This window comes from Rhineura floridana, chromosome 4, assembly GCF_030035675.1.
Source record: "Rhineura floridana isolate rRhiFlo1 chromosome 4, rRhiFlo1.hap2, whole genome shotgun sequence".
NCBI classification, from domain to species: Eukaryota; Metazoa; Chordata; class Lepidosauria; order Squamata; family Rhineuridae; genus Rhineura; species Rhineura floridana.
The window spans coordinates 187,346,028-187,371,854 of NC_084483.1; the positions used below are offsets into that span (position 1 = coordinate 187,346,028).

At 40.5% G+C, this 25,827-nt stretch overlaps 1 protein-coding gene across 1 annotated transcript in view; it reads left to right on the forward strand.

The window, feature by feature from the left end:
* The window catches only part of LOC133383916 (uncharacterized), a 210,644-nt gene that overhangs the window by 18,502 nt on the left and 166,315 nt on the right, over positions 1 to 25,827 (forward strand). The window contains exon 3 of the mRNA XM_061625546.1: positions 21,356 to 21,546. Coding sequence (XP_061481530.1) covers positions 21,357 to 21,546 — 190 coding nt within the window. The 5' untranslated portion in view covers position 21,356. The remainder of the gene's footprint in view (positions 1 to 21,355; positions 21,547 to 25,827) is intronic.

Consider the following 25,827-nt stretch of genomic DNA (forward strand, 5'->3'; position numbering starts at 1 on the left):
CAATCCTACTGTAGGTAGGTAGGTACTGTAGGTATCGGTGCTTTTATTATGTAGGAAACTAATACTGATTTGATTTGATTTTTAAAAAATTGTCCTGCAATGACTAACCAGTTTTGACAATAAACTATTATATGAGGTGTATGTATTTTTACATCTCCAGTGTGTGTGTGCATATGGAGTCTTTCCAACAAACCTGTGAGGTAGGGTTATCGGCTGGAAACCAAGGCAGCTTACAATAAGAAATAGATTCCTTTAAAATCCAGTAACCATAAAACAAGTATAAACAGTTGCAAAACAGCTTAAAGTGTCATGATTCTGAATGTTGGGTTGTGTGAGTAAAGTTCCTTATCACTTGAGGTTACAGTTCTGTGCACACTTCCCTGTTTGAGTAAGGCCCTTGAATACATTGGGACTTGCTTCTGAGTAAATAAATACAGGATTGCACAGGTTGTGTAAATAATAAACATCTTTGACAGTCATGCTTATATAAATATTTCTTCATAACTATGTGCCAATAAGCACAATGTGAAGTGATTTCACACTGTGGTTGTACATTATTTTATCTACATTTTAAGTGTGTCCTTCTTCCTTGGGGTGGTCATGGTTCCCCTTCGTTGTTTTCATCCTGGGGGGCAGATTAGGCTGAGAGATGGTGAGTAGCTCATGGTCACCCAGTAAACCTTATAGCATATTTCCATTTTAAAAAATTAATTAAAACGATTTACATGGAGGCAAAGTTTATGAAGTAGATCCTCACAATACATTTAAAGCACATCCAACTCACATTTAAAGCGCATGACTTCCCCTCAAGAATCCTGGGAAGTGTAGTTTCCCCCTCACAGTTACAGTTCCCACCAGCCTTAACAAACTACAGTTCCCATGATCCTGTGGTGTAAATCATGTGCTTCAAATGTTTGTTGAATGTACTTTAAATTAATGATGTGGATCTGCCCTAGGTATGCTGTGCATTCATTAGTGAATTGAAAAGAACAATTTTAAAAGATACTTTTTTAAACAGGGGAAGGGTTGTAACTCAGTGGTAGGGCATATGCTTTGCATGCAAAGATCCAAAATTCAACTTCTGGAAAAGACTATTGCCTGGAATCCTGGAAAGCAAATGCTGCTACATGTCATCAGTACTGAGCTAAATGGTACCAAAGGGCCTGAGTCGGTATAAGGCAGATTCCTTTGCTCCTAAAAGTGGAAAGAGACACAAGGGCCATAGTAACTCCACGATTTATGGTTATTTTTTTTAAAAAAATCATGTTTTTAACGTTTTTTAAAAAGATGTCTTGAAAGCTTTTCAAAAAATGTTTTTAAAGATGTTTTGTTTTAATGTATTTTAAAGTCGGTTTTATGTTTTAAAGTGTTTTTAGTGCTGCTGGGAGGAAGGGCAGGATATAAATCAAATAATAAATAAATAAATAAATATTTTATTTACTACATTTATATACCGCTTTATTGTAAAAAATATCAAAGCTGTTTACAGAGGGAATAAAAATAATAACTTTTTTGCCAACACAGTTAAAGACAGGTATTTAAAAACATTCAAAATAAGATCAACAATGAGTTAAAAACGGATAAAAAACCTCAATAGCTTCTACATGCATGGGTAGGCTTGCCTAAACAAAAATGTTTTTAGGAGGTGCTGAAAAGAGTACAACGAAGGCGTCTGCCTAATGTGAACAGGCAGGGAGTTCAAAGTGTAGATGCTGCCACACTAAAGGACTGATTTCTTACAAGAGCACAAGTACTATGTGGCAACCGTAACATGGAAAGCACAACTTGAATTTGGCCTAGTAGCAAATCAGCAACCAATGAAAATTTCAGAGAGGAGGTATTATGTGCTGATAGGGTCTCACACGTGTCAGCAATCATGCCTCAGCATTCTGCACTAAGTGCAGCCCCCGGGTCAGGTTGTGCTGCATGGGGATTTCTGTGACCTTGGCTGACTGGCTGACAGGATTTTTTTAGTTTTTGTTTTTGGTTAGGAATCCTGACTGGTTGTGGGATGCTGCATTTTCTGCCTTACGCATAGGAATCTTGTTGTGGTTAGTATGGTATTGTATTTCAGAAATCAACATAGGTTCCATGCGCTCAGCTCAATCCCCTTAAAGCCACTGCTGATGCACCTTGTTGGTTGCATTATGGTTTATTTCTTGCCCAGTAGTGATAGAAGAAAATTCACATACTAGCAAGTGTGGCTGCAGATGTTGTTGCCAAGCTGTTGCCTGTGAAAGTAGACCAAACCATGTGTGTTTTCTCTCTGTCAATTATTACTCACTGGAATTGGATTGACTATTAAAGTGCCTTTATAGTACGCCACGGGTTAGACAGAAAAGAGTACAGAATCTTCTTACTCTTACTCATTTCTCAGACCTCTTTCTGAAGTGAAGCGTGAAATTTGTAAAGAAGTTTGGAACAGCCATGTTAAAAGGTAGGGGCAGGGCATTCCAGGCAGGGTTTTGCCAACCCTGCTTCGATATGGATATCTTTGCAGAGGATCCCTAGTCAAGCTTTACCAACAGCACAACCCAAACCAAATCTACTGAGAAGTAAGTCCTATTGAGTTCTATGGGGCTTTGTCCTTTAGTAAGTGTGTTTAGAATTGCAGCCTTCTGGGGCATCCATCTACTTTTTTTTTGTAATAATTTTTATTATTCAAATTTTCATAAAACAAACACAACAAAATCAAACAACGAAAACAATACAACAAAAATAAAAAGATGGGGCATCCATCTACTGAATATTCCCATCTAACATCTCCACAACACTAGGCTTCTTTCTTTCTACAGTGGTTTTCTGGTGACTGGCCTGACCTGAGAGCGCTTAAACCCTTCTTGCCAGAACCAGGCTCCATCTTTTAGCTAAGATTTCTATCTTAATTTCCAAACAGAGAAATGCTTTTGCTTGAATTGTATGGTCCAAGCAACTGTGGATGATGTGTAATGTATCCTGCTTAATGACATCCAGCTTGCCCCTGAAATCTCAGGGTTTGGGATGCTTCTGACCTGGCAACCCTATCTGAAACACTGTCACACAGTCAAAGATAGGCAGAAGGAGCAGACGTGGAGGCTACAATGTGTAGGGAAAAGACCTGCAGAAGACAGGATAGAGAGCAAGATATATCTTTCCCAGCCTTGGTTTTGCAATCTGGAAGTAGAACTGGAGCATGTTGAGACTCCTGGGTCATGCAGGGAAACAGCAAATGAAGCAAGGAGGCCCTGAAATGGCTTCTTAGATCTCTGCTTCGGCTAGCAAATGTCCAGAGCAAAGCAGGAAAAGTAGTGGAGCCTCGGAAAGAGCTTTTGAAGCAGCTTTAGCAAGTGGGGACCTCTGTTTCAGCAGGCAGAGGTCCAGAGATAGTGAAGGAAAAGCAGGGGAGTCAGACCCCTGGGTGATGGATGGCTAAATGATTCAACAGGCAATTTCAGGTAGAGTTATATTCAGTAGAGTGGAATTGGATGACCAGGACCCAGAGCCCAGAACAGCAATTCAACAGGTGATTTCATAGTGGAACTGGGCAGCCAGACCCCAGAATGGGGCTCTAGGAGTCCAGTTTTTATACCTTTCTGGGCAAAAGCCTCAAAGGAGAATGCAGAATTGATTGGATCAGGCAGGTGTCCTTCCTTAATTTCCATACCTATTACGAGTCGTATGGTCAGGGTAATGGGCTTTTCTTTTGTGAAAACAGATGGTGGCATTCACTTTTGATAAAATACAGATTTGAACAATGAGTTCCTTTCCTGAGGGTCAAACTTTTACAATTGCTTTTGGGATTGCATTGATTGGGTTGCCAAAGGCTATGTTCTGCGCATATGACTGTCAACATCCTCTCAGTTGAGATGATAACCTTAACTCTTTCAGCTACTTTTTCCATTGGGTCTCAAGCAGCCTCTTTGCAAAATGAACCAATCTGAAGCCATTTTAAAAATCATATAGGCCATGTTGGGTGGGGTGTCTCTCATAGCCAGCCTTGCAACAATACATCTTGGGACCAGGATACCTGAAACTTCTTATATATCCAGTCAATCACTGCACTCTGCAGAGGAGGGGCTCCTGCAGCTACCATTTTATCAGGAGGTCCATTCTGCAAAAAATAGGAAGTGGACTTTAGTGTTTGGCACCTACCCTTTGGAATTCCCTCCCCTAATATTAGTCAGGCATCATCTGTGTTATCTTTTCAGTGCCTACTGAAGACCTTCCACTTTCAACAAGCCTTTTGAGTAGAGACCTTATCCCAGTCCTTATCTGTGCTGCAATTGTTTTTTAAGATGTTTTAAAGCTTTTTTAAAATTATGTTTTTAAAGATGTTTTGTTTGAATATATTTTGAAGTCTGTTTTTAAGATGATTTAGTGTTTTTAGTGTTTTGTTTGCTGCCCTAGGCTCCTTCTAGAAGGAAGGGGGGATATAAATTTAATATTAGTATTAGTATTAGTATTATTAGTATTAGTATTATTAGTAGTAGTAGTAATAAAAATTCTGATGAATTTTCATTAGGATTTTTTAAAAAGACTGCAGATTGCTGCAGAAATATGGAGAACAGACTTTCAGTTTAATAATAATAATAATAATTTAATTTGTGGGTCGCCTATCTGGCCAATGGCCACTCTAGGCGACGTACAATTTAACAACAATACATTGTTACATTTTGGAAAAATGAGAAACAGAGAGAAGCCAAAATTGTCAGATTTGTCCATCACTACACTGCCTAGTATTGCATATATAAAGCAGTTAATAGTCTTGTTCTATTTATATTGCCACTTTCCAAAACTAGAACAGAGGTGACAAAAGAGACCCTGATTGATCAGGATTTCATTTCCTCATGTTGCTGTAGGACTGAGTTATCATTTTCCCTCCTTGACCAAATCTAAGACTTAAATGGGTTAAGGATTTGATTTATTTGCCTGGGTAAATGATAGCATAAACTAATCTTAAACTGACTGAACAAATTGAATGTACTTAAGGACTTATTTTGAGCCAATCTATTCTGTGTCTTTCTCTCTTCTTCCTTGAGATAATAAAAAACCCCAATACATTTCCAGAAGTCACAATGCTATTTAGCAAATGTATTTTTCTGTAGCCATAAACAAACAGATCGTTATCAAAGACACCGACAAGAGATGTAGCCCAGTTCACAAGACCTTAAAATGCAAATTCACTTTAAGAACTGAGTGATGTTGAAATGTTTAAAGTGAGAATGGACATGTTTTGAAAGTAAAAAAAATTATCAGTCTTTAGTCAGAAATGCCCTTTGGGGGTGATGCCACAAGATACAAATACATGATATGACTCATTTTCTCACAATATACTATCACTCAGTCAAAAGCATTATTTTTAGTATTTTAGATCAGGCATTTTAATATTCCCATTCTCAAATACCATGCTTGCAAATTAACTTCTGTTCATTACATTTACCCCCTACTTTTCCAAATGGCTCTGAGCCCTACCTTGTCTCCCATCTAAGCAGTTCAGAGAGCAAAAAGGCTTAGCTTTAATAGAAGAGCTGCATTGTGCTTCTGCACATCACTCCCTAAGCATTTTTCTGTCATTTTCCTGGAAGTAGTAGAGAAGGAATGCAGAGGAGCACGGCTCCAAGGCTATTTTTCATAGCAGGAGCAATGATATCTGCCGGAGTGCTAGGGAAACTGATGGGCCCCTTGTTTTAGCAAGTGAATGAAGTGACAATGAAGCTTTCAGATTTGTTTGTGACAGTTTAACAAAGAGGAAGTCAAAGAATTAGAAAAACAATGAAGCAGAGGCTAGATACTTTTTAAAAAATATTTTTCTTTGATGGTGTTCCTATACTTCACATCTGGAGGGGTGGATCTGCAGCAATCACTGCAGCTCCACCCCATCAGAGCATCACTGCCACATTCTGGGAGGAGGAAGGCCTGGGGGGGCACCAGGGCGGCTGTTTTGGCTTTGCTGGTGCCCCCGTGCAGCCCCAGTCTCGCTGCCTCACCCCTCCCAGGAAGGCTACGCCCACTTTTTTGTGCTATTTTCATGTCTGCGTTTTCATTGTTTATGATCTTTAAGGGAGATGTATGTTTCCGAGCTCGATTCAAGGTGCTGGTTTTAACCTATAAAGCCTTACACGGCTTAGGAGCACAATACCTGATAGAACGCCTTTCCCGACACGAACTCACCTGTACACTATGCTCAACATCCAAGGTACCCAGAGGGAAGCTGGGAGGCTGGCAACAAGGGAAGAGGGCCTTCTCAGTGGTGACCCCCAAATTATGGAATGATCTCCCTCATGAGGTGTGCCTGGCGCCAACACAGTTATCTTTTCGGTGCCAGGTCAAGACTTTCCTCTTCCCCCAGGCATTTTAGCATGTATTTTTAAATTGTTTTTTTAAAAAATTAAATTGTATTTTTAAAATGTTTTTTGTGTTTTAAAATTGTATATTTGTTTTTAATGTTTTTAACTGCTGTAAACCGCCCAGAGAACTTCGGCTATGGGGCGGTATATAAATGTAATAAACTCACTCACTCACTCCTCCCTCACTGTAATTGTGAATATGGCAAGGTGCTTAAAAGAGGTGAGGAGTAACTTAAATGGTTGATACTGTTCAGGGCTAACTCTAGAAGGGGCACCCCATGCCCTTAACTGCCCTGCTGCACACACAAACATTAGTGCCTGCAGTGGGTTTTTTTAAAATCATGAAAAGGATTATAGTGAGAGACTGAGGTTATTATTATTATCCTTGAGTGGACAGGAAGCATGAATCAAGAGCTCTTCATGTAGCTGTTCTTCTGGCAGTGTCTGAAGGTAGGCCCAGGACCAGCTCCAGATTTGAGGAATGACTGGCCAAAGCGACCTCAGTAGGCTCCCTTGCAGACTTAAAGGGTCCCTGCTAGACCCACATAACTGAACTTTCTGTTACCATACCTTTCCTTACAATGCAATGCTGTCTATTTATACAACATACTATTTGAGAGGAATTAAAATGGTGGCAGAGGGGAGTCCAGTTGTGTGGTGCAGGCCTCTGTTGGCCCTGGCCCCTGGCACTACTGGACTACCCCTGTTGGGCAGGTAACTTGACAACAGGAGGTGGGCCAACAGTGGCACTGGCAGAATTGCAGAGATCAGGACCTGGACTCACACCCCCTACCGCTTTAATTCCCCCTTGCTTGCATATGGAATTGAATTGTGGGGGAATGAAGATGGCTTTGGTAAGGAACACCACACTAGCCCTCCACTCCAGTTACCATAATCTTATTTTTTTTAATAAAAATTAAAAGAGGACCCGACCAGGGCAGTGGCAGTGAGTCATGGTGTGTGCTGGTGCAGGGTCTGGCTGGGTCTCACGTATTTCCTCTCTGGTGACTGATGAGATATTGATCCGCAGGGCTGCATGTCAGTGGGGCAGTGGAATATGCTCCAGGTTTTAATCCAAACTCTCAAGGAGTTTCAGCATCTTGGACATCTCCTTGAAATTTTAGATTAAAACCCGGAATGGATTCCACTGCCCCATTGACATGGAGCCACCAGCTGCCCCTGATCTGCACACCTGCATCTCCACAGATAGGGGAGATGTGTGAGCCCCCAGTTTTGTCTTTATAGACAAGTGTGACAACAGGACACATGTGTTTCCTGTGCCTGTTGTTTGATGCAACATCCAAAGATGCTCATCATATAGAAAACATTATAGGGTTGAAACTTGGTCTGAAGATAGAAATAAAGAAAAAACTTGAAAATTGCCATTTACGGCAGCTTTGCATTGGCCTTATTAAACAGGGCCTAGTCTTGAAAAATATTTCACACCCACTAATAATTTTTTTCGGTTTATCTGTTTCACTGACAGCTTCTGTGGGTACACCCCTATCTTATTCTCGTTCACATGCTTTAAGAAAATGCTATTTAGGATTCCACAGGGAGGATGTTCTTAGATTTCACAATTTCTTATATTTATGCTGAGATCATGCAATACAGTTCCTTTCCGGAGGGAGCCTTTTCCATTACTGTCAGATCGCCCAGGAGATATGAGTTGCTGGATGACTTGCAACTGTTCAAAACTACAAGGACTTTAACAAAAAAGAACTGTTGTGATTTGCTTATGACACGGCATTTAATTGTTTCACCTGCACTTGAATATGCTCTGCTTATCAAATTGTAATCCTCATCTAAATTGTACAGTGAAAAAGTTGAGTAAACATTTTGGCAGCTGCATTTTCATTTTTGACACTCAGTTGCACAATGGCAGACAAAATGTTTTCAGCATTGTTTTAACACAAAGGAATATAAAATGAAGCATAGCACATTATCATTGAAACCTGTGCTTTTATTATCCTTTGTTCAGGCTGGTTTATCACTTTGCCATCGGGTTTGCTGAAATCAACTTTCAGTTTAAACTCCCTCAGAACTTACAAGGTGTGGCAGCATGATTCTTGCTGTAATGTGTGTGTTTTTTTTTTTTTTTTTTCAATAATTTTTATTCAGATTTTCATAAAACATACAAGACAAAATCATAAAACATTCAAAGACAAAAAACAAAATCAAAAATAGTCAAACAAAAAGAAAAAAAGAAAAGAAAAAACAAAAATAAAAAATAAAGAGCAAAATATTGACTTCCCATTTGCCAAAGATCAAATCAGTTATAAGTCTACAACATACAACAATCCTGTCTCTTAAGTCATATCACAAAATCACTTTCCTCCAGTAGCTATCCCACCCAATCACCAAATCTCACAAACATCACTTCACTCTTTCCACAAAAAGCCAAAGAGAGGTTTCAACTCTCCAAGAAATATATCTATCAATTTTTTTTTTCCAGATAAGCATATCGATTAATCCATCTCATTACTAACCATGACAATCCCATTGTCATAACCATAGTCAAAATAAACATTTCAATTAATCCATCACATCAGAATCTGTTAGGTTCAATAATTTCAGTAGCCATTGTTCTACTATCTCTATTAGTTCCATTTTCCATCTTCCATCTTCAGCAGTCTTGCCAAGTCCAGTAATTTCAATATCCAATCTTCCATTATCAGTATTCCATAATAATCTTGCTGTCAAAGCCATAGTCATATAGTAAGAGTCTGATGGGAATTACCTCTATCCCAAATATTTTCTTGCCATCCATTCTGAATAGGTTGCTGAAATACTGCTGTAAAATCATATCTCTGTTCTTTTTTTCAAAATACACTGGGTCATCTCTTAAAAGTTTTTCCATTGTCACATGGCTGCAGTTAATTCCATAGATTTTCTCTATATTGGGCTCCATCACATCATTCCAGTCCAGAAGATTATCCATGCCATTGATAACTTTATCTCTAGAATCTTCATTCATTTCTTCAGAGATAACATTGAGTTCCAAACAATAGATTTTATTTCTAAAGTCCATAGACTCCAAATCTTGTTCCTGTTCCACGTTGGTTCCAATCTCCGGGATCTCCTCTCTCACAGGGACCCCTATTCCAGTCTCCAGGGTCTCCTCTCTCACAGGGACCCCTGTTCCAATCTCCGGGGTCTCCTCTCTCACAGGGACCCCTTCCAGGGTCACCTCTCTCACAGGGACCCTTATATCTTTAATCTCCTGCTTCATTTTACTCAATTCAATTTTCATTATCTCAATCTCATCCATTATTTTCTGAAACATAGTTATTTCCAGATTTTCAGCCACTTTCTTAATTGCCATTTTAAAAGAAAAATATAGGAAAACCACTTCTTATTTCAGCAACAATTGGGTTAATACTCCAAACTTGGTGACATCACAGTATAAACAGAGCAGACAGCCTTATCTCTCCAATAGTTAAGTAAACAAAATGCAGTTCCCAGGATCGAAACAATTAATGGCAATCGTCAAGAAACAGATTCGTCAAAATAAAATAGACCAAAAAGAGAGTAGTCTCAAAACAGTATAATATTTTTCAAAATAAAAATCTGGAATAGAAATCCCTCTTCTGTGTATATCTTTAGAATGCAAATCCAGGACAGCTTTTTGCAACAAAAACAGAGATAAGCTATTAATTAGTGCGTAGCAGAGAGAAGTTATGGCTCCCCAGTGAGATGTCAAAAACTGATCAATCTGGCAAATCTCTTTTAAACAGCAACAATTTAAGTCAAGTAAAAGAAAAATATAGAAAGAAGGGTGCTTGCCTGTTAGTGCGTTCTCTCTTAGAAGATAAGATGAACGTTCGCTTTAACAGATAGAGCTTGCTGTTGAAAATCCGTCCCACCTTCGTCGGCTGGACCTCGTCCCATAAATTAATGAGATCTGGTCGTCCCAACAAAAATAGGCTTTGAGGTTAATCTCTTCGTTTCTCCCTACCCGGGAGAAGTTTAATCAGTCAAAAAAAAAAGAAAAAACTGACTGATATATCTGAATAAGCTTCTTTTGAGGCAGGAGCCCGTCTCAAAAGCAGGCACAGGCTAAGTCACCCTTCCCGGAAGTCTGTAATGTGTGTGTTTTAAGACACCTATGCTGCTGCCATGATGTTAAGGTTACTGTGGACTAGGGATGGGTGAGAAATTCAACTCAGTTTGCATTTAAAGCTGAATCTATCAAATCCACACTTTCCGAAATAATATACAGCCATTCTTTGAAATTCACACTTACCCGGATTTTGTGATGCACTTTGCCAATCAAACAATTTTACAAAAACCCATATTTTAGGGGAATGTGTGCATAAAAATGAATATATGAGTGAAAATAACATGCAAAAATACATTCTATGACAAGAAATTGCTTGCAAAAATGTGTACATTAGTCAAAACTGCCTACAAGAATGTGTTTTTATTCAGAGAAATTTGCACTAAAGTGCTGGAGAATTGTCATTATTTTTTTTTAAACCACAAATTGCTGCAGAAATTTGGAGAACTGAATTTAAGATTGGAAAAATTAGAAACTGAGAGAAATGAAATTGAGAGTTCTTTCCAACCCTACTGTGGACCCCAGCAACTGTTTGAAAAAATGTCTAAAATATTTTCAGGCAAAAATGGACTAATTTTATTGATTTCTGCAGGACATATGGGTGATTATTACCCAATGCATGTTACAGATTCTCATTGTTCTGATAGGAATCTATGTTATTCTAGGTTCCTTGCTGCACCGTTATAGAGACAATTTTTCACTACACAGTTACAAGCTTGGTGTCAACCTAATTGTTAAGATACCTTCTGTTCTATTTTCTACTTTGCTCCAGCTAATATAAATGGATTTTTTAAAAAGAAAAACCAATTCCTCAAGCATCCCTATATAGGATATGGCCACCAGTAATTTAAACTTGGGGGCTGGCTGAGTCCATCAGCTACAACTGGGGTTCTTGGCTATGCTGAATTCCCATGAAGGGCTGGGCTGTAATCCTGCCTGTAACTCAGAAAAGGAAAGGAAAAGTTGTAAAACATTTTTAACAGACCTGATACCTGAACCACTTGCTACTGACCTATGACAGCTAGTCATTTTTTATTTTTGATCTGTTTTTAAAAAAAATATTTTATACTAGGGGCTTCCCCTCTGTGCAGTTTGTGTGCCAACCCTGCATGGACAAACATGGACTCTGCCTGCCTCCTGTGTTGTCGCTGCCGTCTGCCCTCCCCCAATGCCTGTTCAGTCACCTGCTCCTGATGCTTGCTTATCTGCCCGCTCACTTGCTTGCCCCCAAAGCTGGCCTGACGGCTCATGCTGTCCCACCTGACGCCTGCTTGCTTCCTGCTCACTGTCTGCTCATCCCCCCGATGCTCGCTCGCTAACCCAGACATGCTTGCTCACTCACCCGCCTGCCATCCTTGCTTCCCTCACTCCCTCGCCTGCTGTCTTGCTGCTGTGCCCCACCCCCATACGTAATGGTGTGACAGCTTACAAAAGTAATATAGACATGTTGAACACCACCCTGATATTTTATGAAAGGGTGATATATAAACATTATTATTATTGTTGTTGTTGTTGTTGTTATTAATAATAATAATAATAATAATAATAATAATAATAATATACTTTTAAACTTTCAGTTCTGGTTAAAAAAAAAGCAAAAACAAAGAATCAAATTATGGGACTTTGAGTTTAACATACTGATATCAGCTTGGTAGGACTTTTCTGCCAGTGCATATGTTAGGGATCAGGGTATTTTTAATAAGAATATTTGATTTTTAATTTTGCATGCTGAGGCTATACAACCATGTAGGTAGAAGAAATTATACATAGCACTTGCCGAGTATTTGTGATGGTTCAAGAACTTTCTTTTTCTAAATCCCCAAGATATTTATTTATTTAGGGACCTCTCATCCAAGTTTCTGACCCGTCTGGATCACTCACTCTGCTCAAGGTCCATAATGCTGTGGTGCATCCCTCACCTTTTAAGACCCATACCAAAGCTTTCTCTGTAAGTCTTACTTCATAAGGGATGGGATGACTGGAGTAGCAGCCTGTTCGGTGGCGGCTCCTCACGTTGCGGAGACTCTTCCTGTTGGTTTCTGCGGCTGTTGTATTTTTCTAATAGTTGTCTTTAACATGTTTATGGTGTTTACATTGTAAATTGCCTTGGTAACTTTTGGATGTTGAAGGTACAGGGTAGAAATGGAGTGAGTGATCAAATAATTAAATAAATGGTGTGGAATTGGATGAGTCATGAAGGTACAGGCAATGTGAGGTTCGGGCACATCCAGATAAACATCTTTTGGAATCTTCAAACATTCTTGTTTTTAAGGCCTTCTTAGAAGCTTCCTGCTCTTTCACATTTTTTAATTCTAGCTCTGGAATGAAACAGCCTAAATTGCAACAGACTCAAATTTTGCTACTGCAAGTGCAGAGACTTTAGAAGCCAACAGAAAAGAGTTGTGTGTGGATTCTTTTCTTTTTTCATTTTTGAAAGCTTACACCTTTGCTTCATGGTGAGTTATTTATCTTGGAGAGAAATGCAGCAGCTGTTATAGGTCAAATCGTAGTGAGTTAATGATCTTCTCCACTTTTTGGCTGCTTAGAAAAAGCATAGTTCTGTGTGATAATTTGTTCTTGAGCTCACTTGCTACCAAGAGTAAGATTGTTCTACATCTTCTCTACATGAAACAACCCCTTTTAAATGTAATTTAAGCTAGTGGCCATTCACCGCGTGTTGTGGCAGTAAATTCCATACGTTAACTGTGCAATGGTTTCTTTCCCTCAGCCACCTAAAAACAACCAAATAAGGCACTCACCCTGCCATGCACTTGCTGTGAAATAGCTCTCCAGTTTGGAGACTGAATGGCAATCAATCTCTGTTTTGAAAAAAATAGCAAAGTTTTTCAATGAATGGGGAAGGGGTCTCCTTTCAGTCTGGAATCGGCAACCTTAAGTATACAAGTAAGAACATAAGAAGAGCCTGGCTGCTGAATCAGGCCACAGGCTCATCTAATCCAGCATCCTGTTGTCACACAACCAGATGGCTGGAAGCCTACAAGGAGGACCTGAGATGCTTTCAGACTTTGGGATGGGATTCACAACCTGCAAATTCAGGTTATGCTATTAAAACTAATCAGCACTGTTGTGACAAACCTGTTTCACTCCCCAGAACTGGACTTTTTGCAGTAAGGGATATGACAGGAAATTTATTTATTCATTTGATTCCATGTATGAATTGCTTCCCATAAAATAAAAACAGTTTCATAGTAAAAAATCAACAATTAAAAAGAGTTCTATATGTAAAAAAATATATATTAAACACAATTCCATATATACAAACAATTAAAAACAATTCCATATAATTTCAAATTTAATTCAGATACAAAATGCATGGGAAAGTGTGAGACAGCAATTGCTTGACGCAGCGTTGTATAATCTTCCGGCAAACAAATCAGAATGGATGCTCAATAAATAGTTGGCATTGTCTAACCTACCTGCAAACGTATTGCAAACAAATCAGGACAAATGCACAACAAACTGGTAGTCTGGAAGCAATTTAAATCTCTGGTGATTCAGGAGATCAAATGGCTGGCTGTAGCTGTCATTTTAGCTGTGCAGTCTTTGCTGTGGAGCAGGAAATTCCAAACGGATTCCTTTAAAATATCCGGAAGTCTTCAGGTGAACGTGTTAGTATAACATTTTCCTCTTGTCTCTGTGTGAGGGGGGGAACACAAGCAGGGATCCTAATATTCAGTGCTATGTGTTAGACAAGGGGTAGCCAGCATGGTGCTCTCCAGATGTTGTTGGACTCAATTCCCATCAGCCTCAGCCAGCATTGTCAATGGTCAGAGTATGGGAGCTGTAGTCCAACAAAATCTGGAGCTCACCACATTGGCCACCCCTATATTAGACCATTGATCATGCTTTGTATTAAAAGTGGATCCCACTTTCCTATATGAGGGACAATGGGCGTTTTAGCAGTGATCCTAGAGGTCGTTAACAGAAAATGTACTATACTGGAACATGCCCTTTAATGGCCTTTTGTATGGTGCACCTTGATTAATCTTGCGCCATCAAGAATGTAATCTTTTCCTTTAAGACCAGAGATTAGTAGAGTGATGCTTTATAAGAGTGTCATTCATTTAGTAACACTTTGTTGGAATTGCTTTTAAACACGTTTTTAAAGCTTTTATAAAAAATCTGTTTTTAAAGATGTTTTGTTTTAATATGTTTTTTAAGAATGTTTTGTTGTAATGTATTTTAGAAGTCTGTTTTTATGATGTTTTAGAGTGTTTTTAGTGCTTTTGTTTGCCACCCAGAGTGCCTACTGGGAGGAAGGGTGGGATATAAATCTAATTATAGATTAGATAAAGATCTAATAAATCCTATTAAAGGATAAAATCTTTAGCATCCACCAGGACTTAGACTCCAGTGTTATAGCAGGTGAATCAAGCGGGGTATCCAGAGCACAGCCTTGTCCTGATTTCTTGGATGAGTTTCAGTTGGTACAGCTTGAGGATGTTGACAAGGTGCTTGGACAGGTTCATGCAACCACTTCTCTGCTGGATCCTTGCCCTTCTTGGCTAATAAAAGCTAGCAGGGATGGAACAGCCGGTTGGGCCAGGGAAGTGATTAATGCCTCTCTGCGAGAGGGGGTGGTCCCTGGCTGTCTGAAAGAGGCAGTAGTGAGACCACTGCTGAAGAAACCCTCCCTGGAACCAGAAAATCTTAATAACTATAGACTGGTAGCAAATGTTCCATTCCTGGGCAAGGTCCTTGAATGAGTGGTGGCAGGCCAGCTCTAGACACTCTTGGATGAGACCAATTATCTGGATCCATTTCAGTTGGGCTTCAGGTCTGGTTTTGGCATTGAAAGAGCCTTGGTTGCCCTGTATGATAACCTTGTCGGGAGAGAGACGGGGAGTGTGACTCTGTTGATTATCCTTGATCTCTCAGCAGCTTTCTATACCATCGACCATGGTATCCTTCTGGGAAGACTGGCTGAGTTGGGAGTGGGAGGGACTGCATGGCGGTGGTTCCGCTCCTACTTGGCAGGTCAGCTCCAGAAGGTGGTGCATGGGGAGCATTGCACGGCACTCTGGACTCTCCAGTATGGGGTTCCACAGGGGTCAGTTCTGTCCCCCATGCTGTTCTTCATCTACATGAAACTGTTGGGTGCGGTCATCCGGAGCTTTGCAGTGCGTTGCCATCAGTATGCTGATGACACGCAGCTCTATTTCTCCTTTTCATCTTCTTCAGGTGAGGCTGTCAATGTGCTGAACCAGTGCCTGGCTGTGACAATGGACTGGATGAGGGCTAATAAACTGAGGCTCAATCCAGACAAGACTGAGATGCTGCTAGTGGGTGGTTCTTCTGACCGGATGGTGGATGTCCAACCTGTCCTGGATGGGGTTGCACTCCCCCTGAAGGAGCAGGTTCGTAGCTTGGGGGTTCTCCTAGAACCATCTCTGTCACTTGAGGCTCTGATAGCCTCGGTGGCATGGAGTGCCTTCTACCAACTTCAGTTGGTGGCCCAGCTACGCCCCTATCTGGACAGGGATAGCCTGGCTACAGTTGTCCATGCTCTGGTAACCTCCAAGTCAGATTACTGCAATATGCTCTACGTGGGGCTGCCTATGAAGACTGTTCAGAAGCTGCAGCTTGTGAAAAATGCAGCGGCCAGATTGGTAACAGGGACCATGGTTTGAACACATGAAACCGATTCTGGCCCGCTTGCATTGGCTGCCTGTATGTTTCCGAGCTCGATTCAAGGTGCTGTCTTTAACCTATAAAGCCTTACACGGCTTAGAACCACAATACCTGATGGAATGCCTCTCCTGACACGAACCCACCCGTACACTATGCTCAACATCCAAGGCCCTCCTCCAGGCGCCTACTCCAAGGGAAGCTGGGAGGCTGGCAACAAGGGCCTTCTCAATAGTGGCCCCCAAATTATGGAATGATCTGTCTGACGAGGTGCGCCTGGCGCCAACACTGTTATCTTTTTGGCACCAGGTCAAGACTTTCCTCTTTTCCCAGGCATTTTAGCATGTGCTTTTAAATTGTTTTTTAAAAATTTTAAGTTATGTTTTTAAATTGCTTTTTGGCTTTTAAAATTTGTATATTTGTTTTTAAGGTTTTTAATTTCTGTAAACAGCCCAGAGAGCTTCGGCTATGGGGCAGTAAATAAATAAATAAATAATCAATCAATCAATCAATCAATGGAGGCCAATGGAAGTGCACTTAGATCGCGCAAAGCCAGGAATATAGACAGTTTGATAAAATCAGCAGAGCTTTTCCTGGATTATGCCATTTCAGTCTGCAGGTAAAGGGTTGCTTCTGGAATTAAAATAAAAAACAAAAATGTGGGAGACCCAGGTTGCCTGTATAAGTGCTTGTGTTCATCTAAAGGGTTCCACCATCCCCACAACACATGTATGAATTGAATACTGTCTTGAGTAATGGCACCAGTTTGGCAGCTGATGGTTATCTGCTTAGATGTCTTTAAAAGAGTCTTTAAAACAGTAGAAAAATTAATGGTGGATAAGGCTATTGGTGGCTACTAGCCACGATGGCTATGTTCTACCTCTACTGTCAAAGGCAGTATGCTTCTGAATATCAGTTGTGTGGGGGTACTGGTGTGGAGAGTGCTATTGTGCTCAGATTCTGTTTGTAGGTTTCTCATCGGCATCTGGTTGGCCATTGTGAGAACCTGATGCCGAACTAGATGGGCCTTTGGCTTGATCCAGCAATGCTCTTCTTGTGTTCTTATGTTCATTGGTCTGATCACAGTAAGGCTGTTCTTGTATATTTAGGCTCTGCATTTTGGGGCTTCAGGAATTTGAAATAGTCATGCCAAAAATCTCCAAATTTCTATTCTAATGGGACCTGGGATTCATTATATTGCTGGGGTTGACTGAGGAACAGTGTACCTCCTCCCCCTCCTTGCCTGGGTCTTTTTTTTTTAACATCTTCAAAGTGAATCTACAGGTGGCTGGAACTCTGAGTTACACAATGTGACAATAAGCCAAGTAGTGAGGTTAGGCACTCTGTAACTAACTTGTCTGTTCATTTATCGCTTCTGTAAAAAATCAAAACATGGCCCTATTCTCTCCCTACCCAAACAGTAAAAACCAATGAGCCATTGCACCATGCTCCAAGTTACAGCTGTGGAAAGCATCAAAGCTTTTGCCACTTGAAAGCTGTTGAAGCCCACCCAAAGAAAAGATTACAGGCAAGAGCTAGGTGCCAGGTAAGATCCATAGATGATAAGGTAGCTGATGAGCTCTGGCCATTTTTTAAACTGGCAGAGTAGGCATTTCCAAGAGAAAGAAGTGGATGGAGGCTCCCAATGGAAATTTAAAAAATGGACCCTTAGCAGAGAGAGTTGCCCTAACAGGGAGAGGAACACTACCTAGACCCATTGAAATCTGTGGGACTTAAGTTAGTCTGGACCTAGTCAAAGTGTTCAGAGGAAGGCAATGGTAAACCCCCTCTGAATACCGCTTACCATGAAAATCCTATTCATAGGGTTGCCATAAGTCGGGATCGACTTGAAGTCAGTCCATTTCCATTTTCAGTCAAAGTATGACTAAAAGCACAATTCTAATTATGTCTATTCAGACATAAATTCTATTGAATTCACTGGGGGTTATTCTCAGGAAAGTGGGGTTACGATTGCAGCTTAAGTCGAGATCCAACCCGTGGACTGCAACATTTCATTGGTTAGATTAATCACTTTGAAAACTTCTCATAAACTAAAAAGGCACCCTGATTAATTGGGCACTAGGGGGTGGGGAACGTTTCTTCTATAATGATCCACACCTCAGTAGTAGAGCATCTGCCTTGCGTGCAGAAGGTCCAAGATGCAATCCCCAGCATCTCCAGGTTGGGCTAGGAGAGACCCCTGCCTGAAACCCTGGAGAGCTGCTGCCAGTCAGTGTATGTAGTACTGAGCTAGATAGACCAATTGGTCTGACTCGGCATAAGGCAGCTTCCTATGTTCCTAATACACAGAGATTCAACCAAATTATGCTTCTTGGTTTGAAAATATTATTTTCACTCATATGAAAATTTAACTGAAACTAATAGATTAATTGACTAAGATTTCTTTAATCTGTTGATAGCTCTTACCACTGGCTCCCCCCAACTGCAAACATATTATAAATTCTCATTCAGATCTACTTGCCCTTTGCTTCCTTTTTGTGTGACTCTAGTCAGCACAATAAACACTGAGGGCCCTTCCAGACATTCATTTTATTGTGCATGCATGATGATTTGTGCTCATGATGCTGTTGGGGCAGTCACAGGTGATTCTGCTTTCAATACTATTGGCACCTGCAAAAGTTTTAGGGCAGTTGTGCTGCTTCATTTCCAATCACTGCGTATCCTGTCACTTTCTGCTGAAATCCTGTCACTTTTCATACCAGAAATGTTCTGGTATGTGGTTTTTTTTGGTCCTGCTTTTGTTGCAGTACAGCCCCTCCAGGCAACACTGGGGAAGCATTGCAGAACAACTAATGATGTGGAATGACATGTGGACAGTCCAGTATAAATCCGCCACTAATCTATTATTGTGTCAAGAACAAATAGACCCACAAAAAAACACCAGCCTGGAGGGCCCCCGAGAATATGCTCCTCCCTCAAAAGAGAGGCTGACTTAAAATAGTTACATGAAATGTGAGCCTGTGCCTAGCCACATCTTCTGTTCTATAATGCTCCAGACATACATTTCTTCATTTTACCAGCAGCCACTAATTCCTTCACCTAAATGTCTGTAAAATTGCTGCTGTCCTACAGTGCTCAAATTTGTAAAATTGTTCCTGTCTCCCCCTCCCCATCCCTCCTGGCTTGTTCTTTCAGTGTAGTAAGAAAGAATGAAAAAGTTACAATCTGACTCGCCATGAAAAACACAGTGACTCATTCACTGCCTCTCAGGTCCTCTTGCCCACGGGGAGCAATTACCGGTATGCAACAAACCTGAAACCTTTGTTTGGCAAAACCTGAAAACTCACTTTTGTTACTTACTGCCTTTTCTGTAGTAATGTTAAATATACAGAGTGTGTGCGTGGGGGGGGGGCGTCAGGCCGCCAAACGGTGTCTTTCCAAATGTGACCTAGCTGGTTTAAGGGCAGAATCCTGGAATGGGTCTTTTGGTAATTAATAACCTTGAAACGTTTGGTTCATTCTTAGGGTCAGGTTTTGGTCCCAAGCAGTGCATGACATGGATCTCTGGATTGGGCCACAGCTGCCCACGCAAGTGAGGCTGCTGGAAGGGAGGCATGCTCAGAGGCAGCCAAGGCAGAGGCAGCTGCTGTGAAATCAGTGCCTTGCCTGCGCACTTCCTAGGAGGCACGTGATTGGACACCGTTAGGAAAGGAGGCTCAGATAGATGGAAGGGACGTAGCTCAGTGGTAGACTGACTGCTTTGTATGCAGGAGGCCTTGGGTTCAATCCCCAGCAACTCCAGGTGGGGCTAGGAGGGTCCCCTGTCTGAAACCCTATCAGGAAAGCTGCTGCTGCTGGTGAGTGAGTACAAAAGCGAGCTAGATGGAACAATGGTCTGATTTGGTACAAAGCAGCTTCCTGTGTTCCTCTGGGACTTGGCTGGACCCAGCAGAGCTCCTCTTATATCAGACTAAATTGGTGATGGCAAGAGTGATGTGTGTTTAAACACACAACTGTCCCAGCCTTGCAGAGAAGGGGGAGGAGTGGAGGAAGGAGTCAAATTTTAAAAGCAAGGTTTGAGTGAAGACAAGTGCAGAATTTCCCCCCCAGCTGCAGCTTACCTGCTGAAAATTGCTGCTTGATGTTGCTGTGGCTGTAGCTTTTGGTCTTTTTGGGCCCTAGTTAAAACCCCACAGCCTATTCTGTTATCAACACTGTCAGCCAGGTTTTAAACTGTTAAATGAAAGAGGTGCTTTAGCAGCAAGCAGCACTTTTCAGGTGTAAAGAAAAAAAAAGTAGCAGCCAACACTTAACCTGCATGGAAGGTGCCTCATCCCCTGCCCTGAAATAATCCAAATTGTTTGCTCTTCCCTTCTCAGAAAATAATTGAAAAGTTGCCCCCTAATTCACCACCATGAATTGGGGAAGTTCATTTTGGCTCAGCCCTGTGTCATAATTAGGAATGGTGGAGAAATTTGATTCAGTTCGCATTTAAAGCCAAATTTATCAAATTTGCACTTTCCAAAACAATATAAGAAACAGCCATCCTTTGAAATTTGAACTTATCCAAATTTTGTGATGCAATTTGCCTACCAAACACTGCTTACTAAAAATGCATATATTAGGGGCAACATACAAAATGTATTATATTAGGAGAAATTGATTGCAAAAATGTGTACATTAGTAAAAAGCACATACAAAATGTATTTAGTAGGAGAATTTCACACTAAAATGCTGAAGATTGTTCATGAGGATTTTTTTTAATTGCAAATTACTGCAGAAATGTGGAGAAAATTTCAGATTGGAAAAATGAGAAACTGAGAGAAAGAACTGAAATTGACAGATCTTTCCATCCCTTGTATGGAGGGACATTCTATAACTGGAAACTTTAGCCGCCACCCAGAGGCATGCTTACTCTGACCTCATGTCACAAAGTTGTGGCCATGAAGGGCTCCACCAGCATATTCCAGTCATATATAAGGTAGAACAAAACCCAGCTGACAATGCTTAATAGCAGTCTGACCCTTGAGCTGATGTTCCGTGCATATGTTGTACCAAATGGCAAAATGTAGATAGCTTATTGGCAACTACCCTTTGCCTTCACTGCTGTCCCCTTATGGGGTTTCCCCTCCCCCTCTATTGCCCCACAGTGGTCAGTGGCTGGATAGGAAATGTGTCGCTGGACTTGTTAGAGAAGAAGATAGGATAGATAAAATCCAAACGAAGTGACTTAGGCTGCAGCCTTGTGCACACTTAACCCAGGGTACTTACAATGAGATTCACGTCTGAGTAAATTTACATAGGATTGCATACCAATCCTATAAACCAGAGGGGCAACCTGTAATGTGATTTTATGCAGGATGGGGAAATGGGTGGCCCCACCCACCTCTGAATATGGAACACTGACTTATACTACATCAGACCATTGGTTCATCTGGCTCAGTATTGTCTACACTAACTGGCAGCGGCTCTCAGGATTTCTGAGACGGAGTCTCTCTCAGCCCTACTTGGAGATGCTGGAGACTGAACCTAGAACACTCTGCATTCAAGGTAGATTATTTATTTATTTATACCCCGCCTTATGGCCAAAAGGCCCTCAAGGCGGCTTACAAGAAAAACACAAATACAGGAATACACCCATAAAACAATACAATTTACAAAATTAAATAACAAATAACATTGCCACCCTGGGCTCCTGCTGGGAGGAAGGGCGGGATACAAATTAATTAATTAATTAATTAATTAATTAAATAATAAAAACAGCCATTACAAAACTTCCAATGAAAATACAGTGTGGTGCAGGCGCCTGGAGTGGAAGAAACATCTCAGGCTACCCCCAACAAAGCTGTGGGTTGGTTCTCTCTCTTTCCTTCTGCCACTCAACTCCAGCCCTTTGGCTCCAGCCTAGCCCACTTTTAATTCTGGCATCACCAGTATGCCACCCTGAAGGGATTGCCCCTTGAAGGAATGCAGGCCTACACAGGAAAAAAGGATACCCACCACTGCTACAGACACTTTTGTAGGAATGAGCCCCACTTAATGCAATAGGACTTACTTCCAAGTAAACATGTATAGGATTGTGTTTTAGGGCTACAATGCAATGCACTTACTTGGGAGTAAGCCCCCTTGAAATAAATTCTGATTAATTAATAGGATTCCCACTGCATATAAATCATAGAACTGGAAGGCACCTTGGAGGCTGATTAAATAAATTACACTATCCACCCCCTATACCAGACAAAAGGTAAAACCTGCATTCTTTACAAGCAATGAGAGCTTTGCCAATGGCTTCAATATATGGATTGCACACAAAAAACTGCCCCAGTATTAGTTAATACACTAATACTGTAGAAAGCATTATGTGTATATTTTTGTCTACATTTTGAAGACCTATCTGCTATCCGTGAGCTGCATGTATAAAGTGGAAGCAATCTTATTTTTTTGTTTTGTTTTTAATTGGCTTGAAGTAGCAAACATACGACTTTGCACTGCTGTCTTAAAGCACATATAAACAGGAACCTTAAGGAATACATTGTCTACAGTTGCTTCCCCCCCCCCAAAAAAAATCTGTCTGGTACTTCCAGAGCTAACCTCAGATGCTTCTTTGTCTTAGTAAAAACAGTTCCAGGCAAAAGTCTGTAGGGGGTGTTATTAATAAAGGAATAATGTTTGAGGCACTGCTTGAGTTTTGAATTATGTTACATTTTAGATTTTTGGAGTTTTAAAAGTGGCTCTGTGCATATACTTATACCAACTTTGCACTGCAAATCTTGGGGAGCAGCTTATATCTGTTAATACATACATTTCTAGTTTGTTTTCAGAGGGATTGCGGGCATCTTTTCTTGAAAGAGATATAGTGATATGTTTGCAATAACTCCAAATGGCACAAGAATCCACACAGTTAATGTCCAGATTGTAGGTATCTGTTATGTTGGCACATGGGATTATCAGCATGCTGGTGATCTGTTGAAGCAAAATGATCACTGGTCAAAAGCCAGTGTCTGAAAGTGCTTTACCCAGGTGAATTTTAGTATTATTCATGTTCCATTGGCAGGCCTATCTGGCAAGAAATGAAACTCCACTGTGTTAAGAGCAGTTTTTTAAAAATATGTGTATCTGATTGCACTGCAAGTTTTTAGTTGACTATGTGCATTTTAACATCCTTATTAAACCTATTAACACTGGCATCTTAATTATTTGAGTTTTTATTGTGCTGAGTTCTGCTGTTGTTTTGCTAGATTGGATAAAAGAACAGTGTATATAATGTCATTATAGTGCTGGTGGTGCTTCTAGTGTAATTGTGAGTAACTGAGTATATAACTCCACTTTGAGTGGGAGTAATTTCAGAGAATGGGTATATAAACAAACTTGACTTGACACAAGCAACCCAGTTCTTTACCTTTTTCCTTTGGGCAGAATGTAATATGGAAGGCATGGAGAGAACAATTCAAAATAGAAACACTGAGAAATGCAATTGCATTTGTTAATACATTTTATTCTGAAGTCTGCCATTCCAGTTGCTTCTTAAAATTATTGTACAAAAACGCAGGCAAGGGACCATAACTCAGTGACTCAGCTACTGCCAGTCAATGTAGACAATTCTGGGAAGACAAATAATCTGGCAGCTTCCTATGTCCTTAAGAAATTGGCTCAGTTCAGGCATCATTGTTTAGAGCCGAAACTATGGTTTGAGCTTCTAAATGTACAACCAAAAACCCATGTGTTGTTTGCTGTCATTTTCTGTTCTCTTTGCACTTAGCTTTAGAAATAGCTGGTTTGCTGCACAATCCCAACCATTGTTTGCCAGTTTAGACATCATGCCAAACTGTCATTAAGCTTTCTTAACTATAGTTTGGCATGATGTCTGAATTGAGCCCCTCTCTTTTATATGACCATGTAATGTATTCAAAAGTTTAGGACACCAACTATTGGGATGTTTCCTTTTACCTTTAATTCCCGGATAATGGAATTTTAAAACCGTGTGTATGTGTATATATTAGTCGAATGTGTGCATATTATGTGTGCCTTTTAGGTTGAGACCTATCCCAGTCTGCGTCTGTTAGAATTGCTTAATATGTTTTTAATAATGTTTTTAACCCTTTTAAAAAGTTTTTAAAAATGTTTTTAACGCTATTTTGTTTTAATGTATTTTAAGATTTGTTTTTATGATGTTTTAAAGTGTTTTTAGCACTTTGCCGTCCTGGGTTCCTGCTGGGAAGAAGGGCGGGATACAAATAAAATAATAAATAAATAAATATTACCTACGAAAACTCATGCAGCATAAACCAGTCAGTTTCTACAGTCTTGCATGCTCTGTGCCGCATGATACAAATGAATGCAATATTATGCATGTTTACTTAGAAGTAATTTCCACGGTGTTCATTGAGGCTTACTTCCAGGTAAGTGCAGCCTGAGGCTGCAATCCTACACCCACTGACCCAGGGAGTAAGCTCCATTGAGTTAGGATTGCACATTTAGAATGCCTGTTCAGAAACTGATGAATGCTGACAATCCCAGGCAAATTGGGTGCATGGTTGTCAATACATATGTATTTCCTCACTTTCAATGCATGTTTCTAACATTCATGGGTGTATCTCTGAGGTTTCAGCCACAACACTTTTCTATTATTATTTGTCAACTTTCATGTTTGTATGTTGACAGTCACCAAATTTCAGATATTAACTGTAACATTTAAATTGAGCTCTTAACCTGCATGGACTGATGCATTCATTTCATTTGAGCAAGCAGATTTGTGCATGCAAAGGATTGCAAACACATATCTGTTTCCTCCATTTCTATGAATTCAAACCTCTCTGTATATTGGTGCATTGCTTCCATAATAAGCTGTAGACCAGGGTTGAAGAGCCGTTGGTCTTCAGGTGGGCCTGTACCCACTTATCAGGTTGTGGATTGATCCAAGGTGGATCACAAGCACCAGTGCTATCACCATGCAAACATATGGTAACAAATTAGGAAATGGGTCCCCATATGCATGCTTGGGTTAAAAATAGCCTCCGGGTTTTAAAATGTTGAAGACTTCTGCTCTAGACAAGTACGATCTGCAATAAAATTTTGCCATGCTCATGTTCAGCATGCCAGCCAGCCATGCCCTCTTCCAAAATAATCCATTCCAACCCCTCCAGTTCCCCCCCCCAATACTCATCAGCATTTCATGCCTTCTGGGTATGCTCAGTGCTCAATCGGCTCTACCCCCCCTAAAATATGTAGTATTGCAAACCTTGGGATTAACCCATCTGTTGATGCCTCCCTTTTGCATGTGTGTGTAGTGCTCTTTTGGCTACATAAGGGTCCACATGCAGAGAAAGACTTCGCTTTCAGCATATAGCTTTGGGGTATTTGTCTTTTCTCCTGCAATAGAAATGTTGATCTTCAAACAGTGCGTACAAATGTATACAATACGAGCATACTACAAATGTGTACTCTGTTTTGTTCAGATATACAGCCTTCCTTCTAGGATTTAGATCAGGAGAAACTGGTTCAGCCTGTTTGCTGCAGAAGTTAGTTGTGCACAGCACTGATTGGCTGGAATGTGTGATGTTACAACACTGCCCCCCCAGTTCAGTTTTTTAAAATGTTTATTTTTTTTAATTAAGGGGATGAAAATACATCTAATTTGATAAATATACATGTAATGCATATTTAAAAGTAGAATAGTGGCCAGCCACTCTAAAGAATGTGGTGGAGGGGTAAGATAGATGGCTGTCATTAAAAAAGCAGGAGGACCTTTTGGGGGTTGGGGGGAAATCATTGCAACGTCTGGTTTTTATGGCACGTTTGTCCAGTTTGGCTCCATTCATGTCAGTGTTTCTA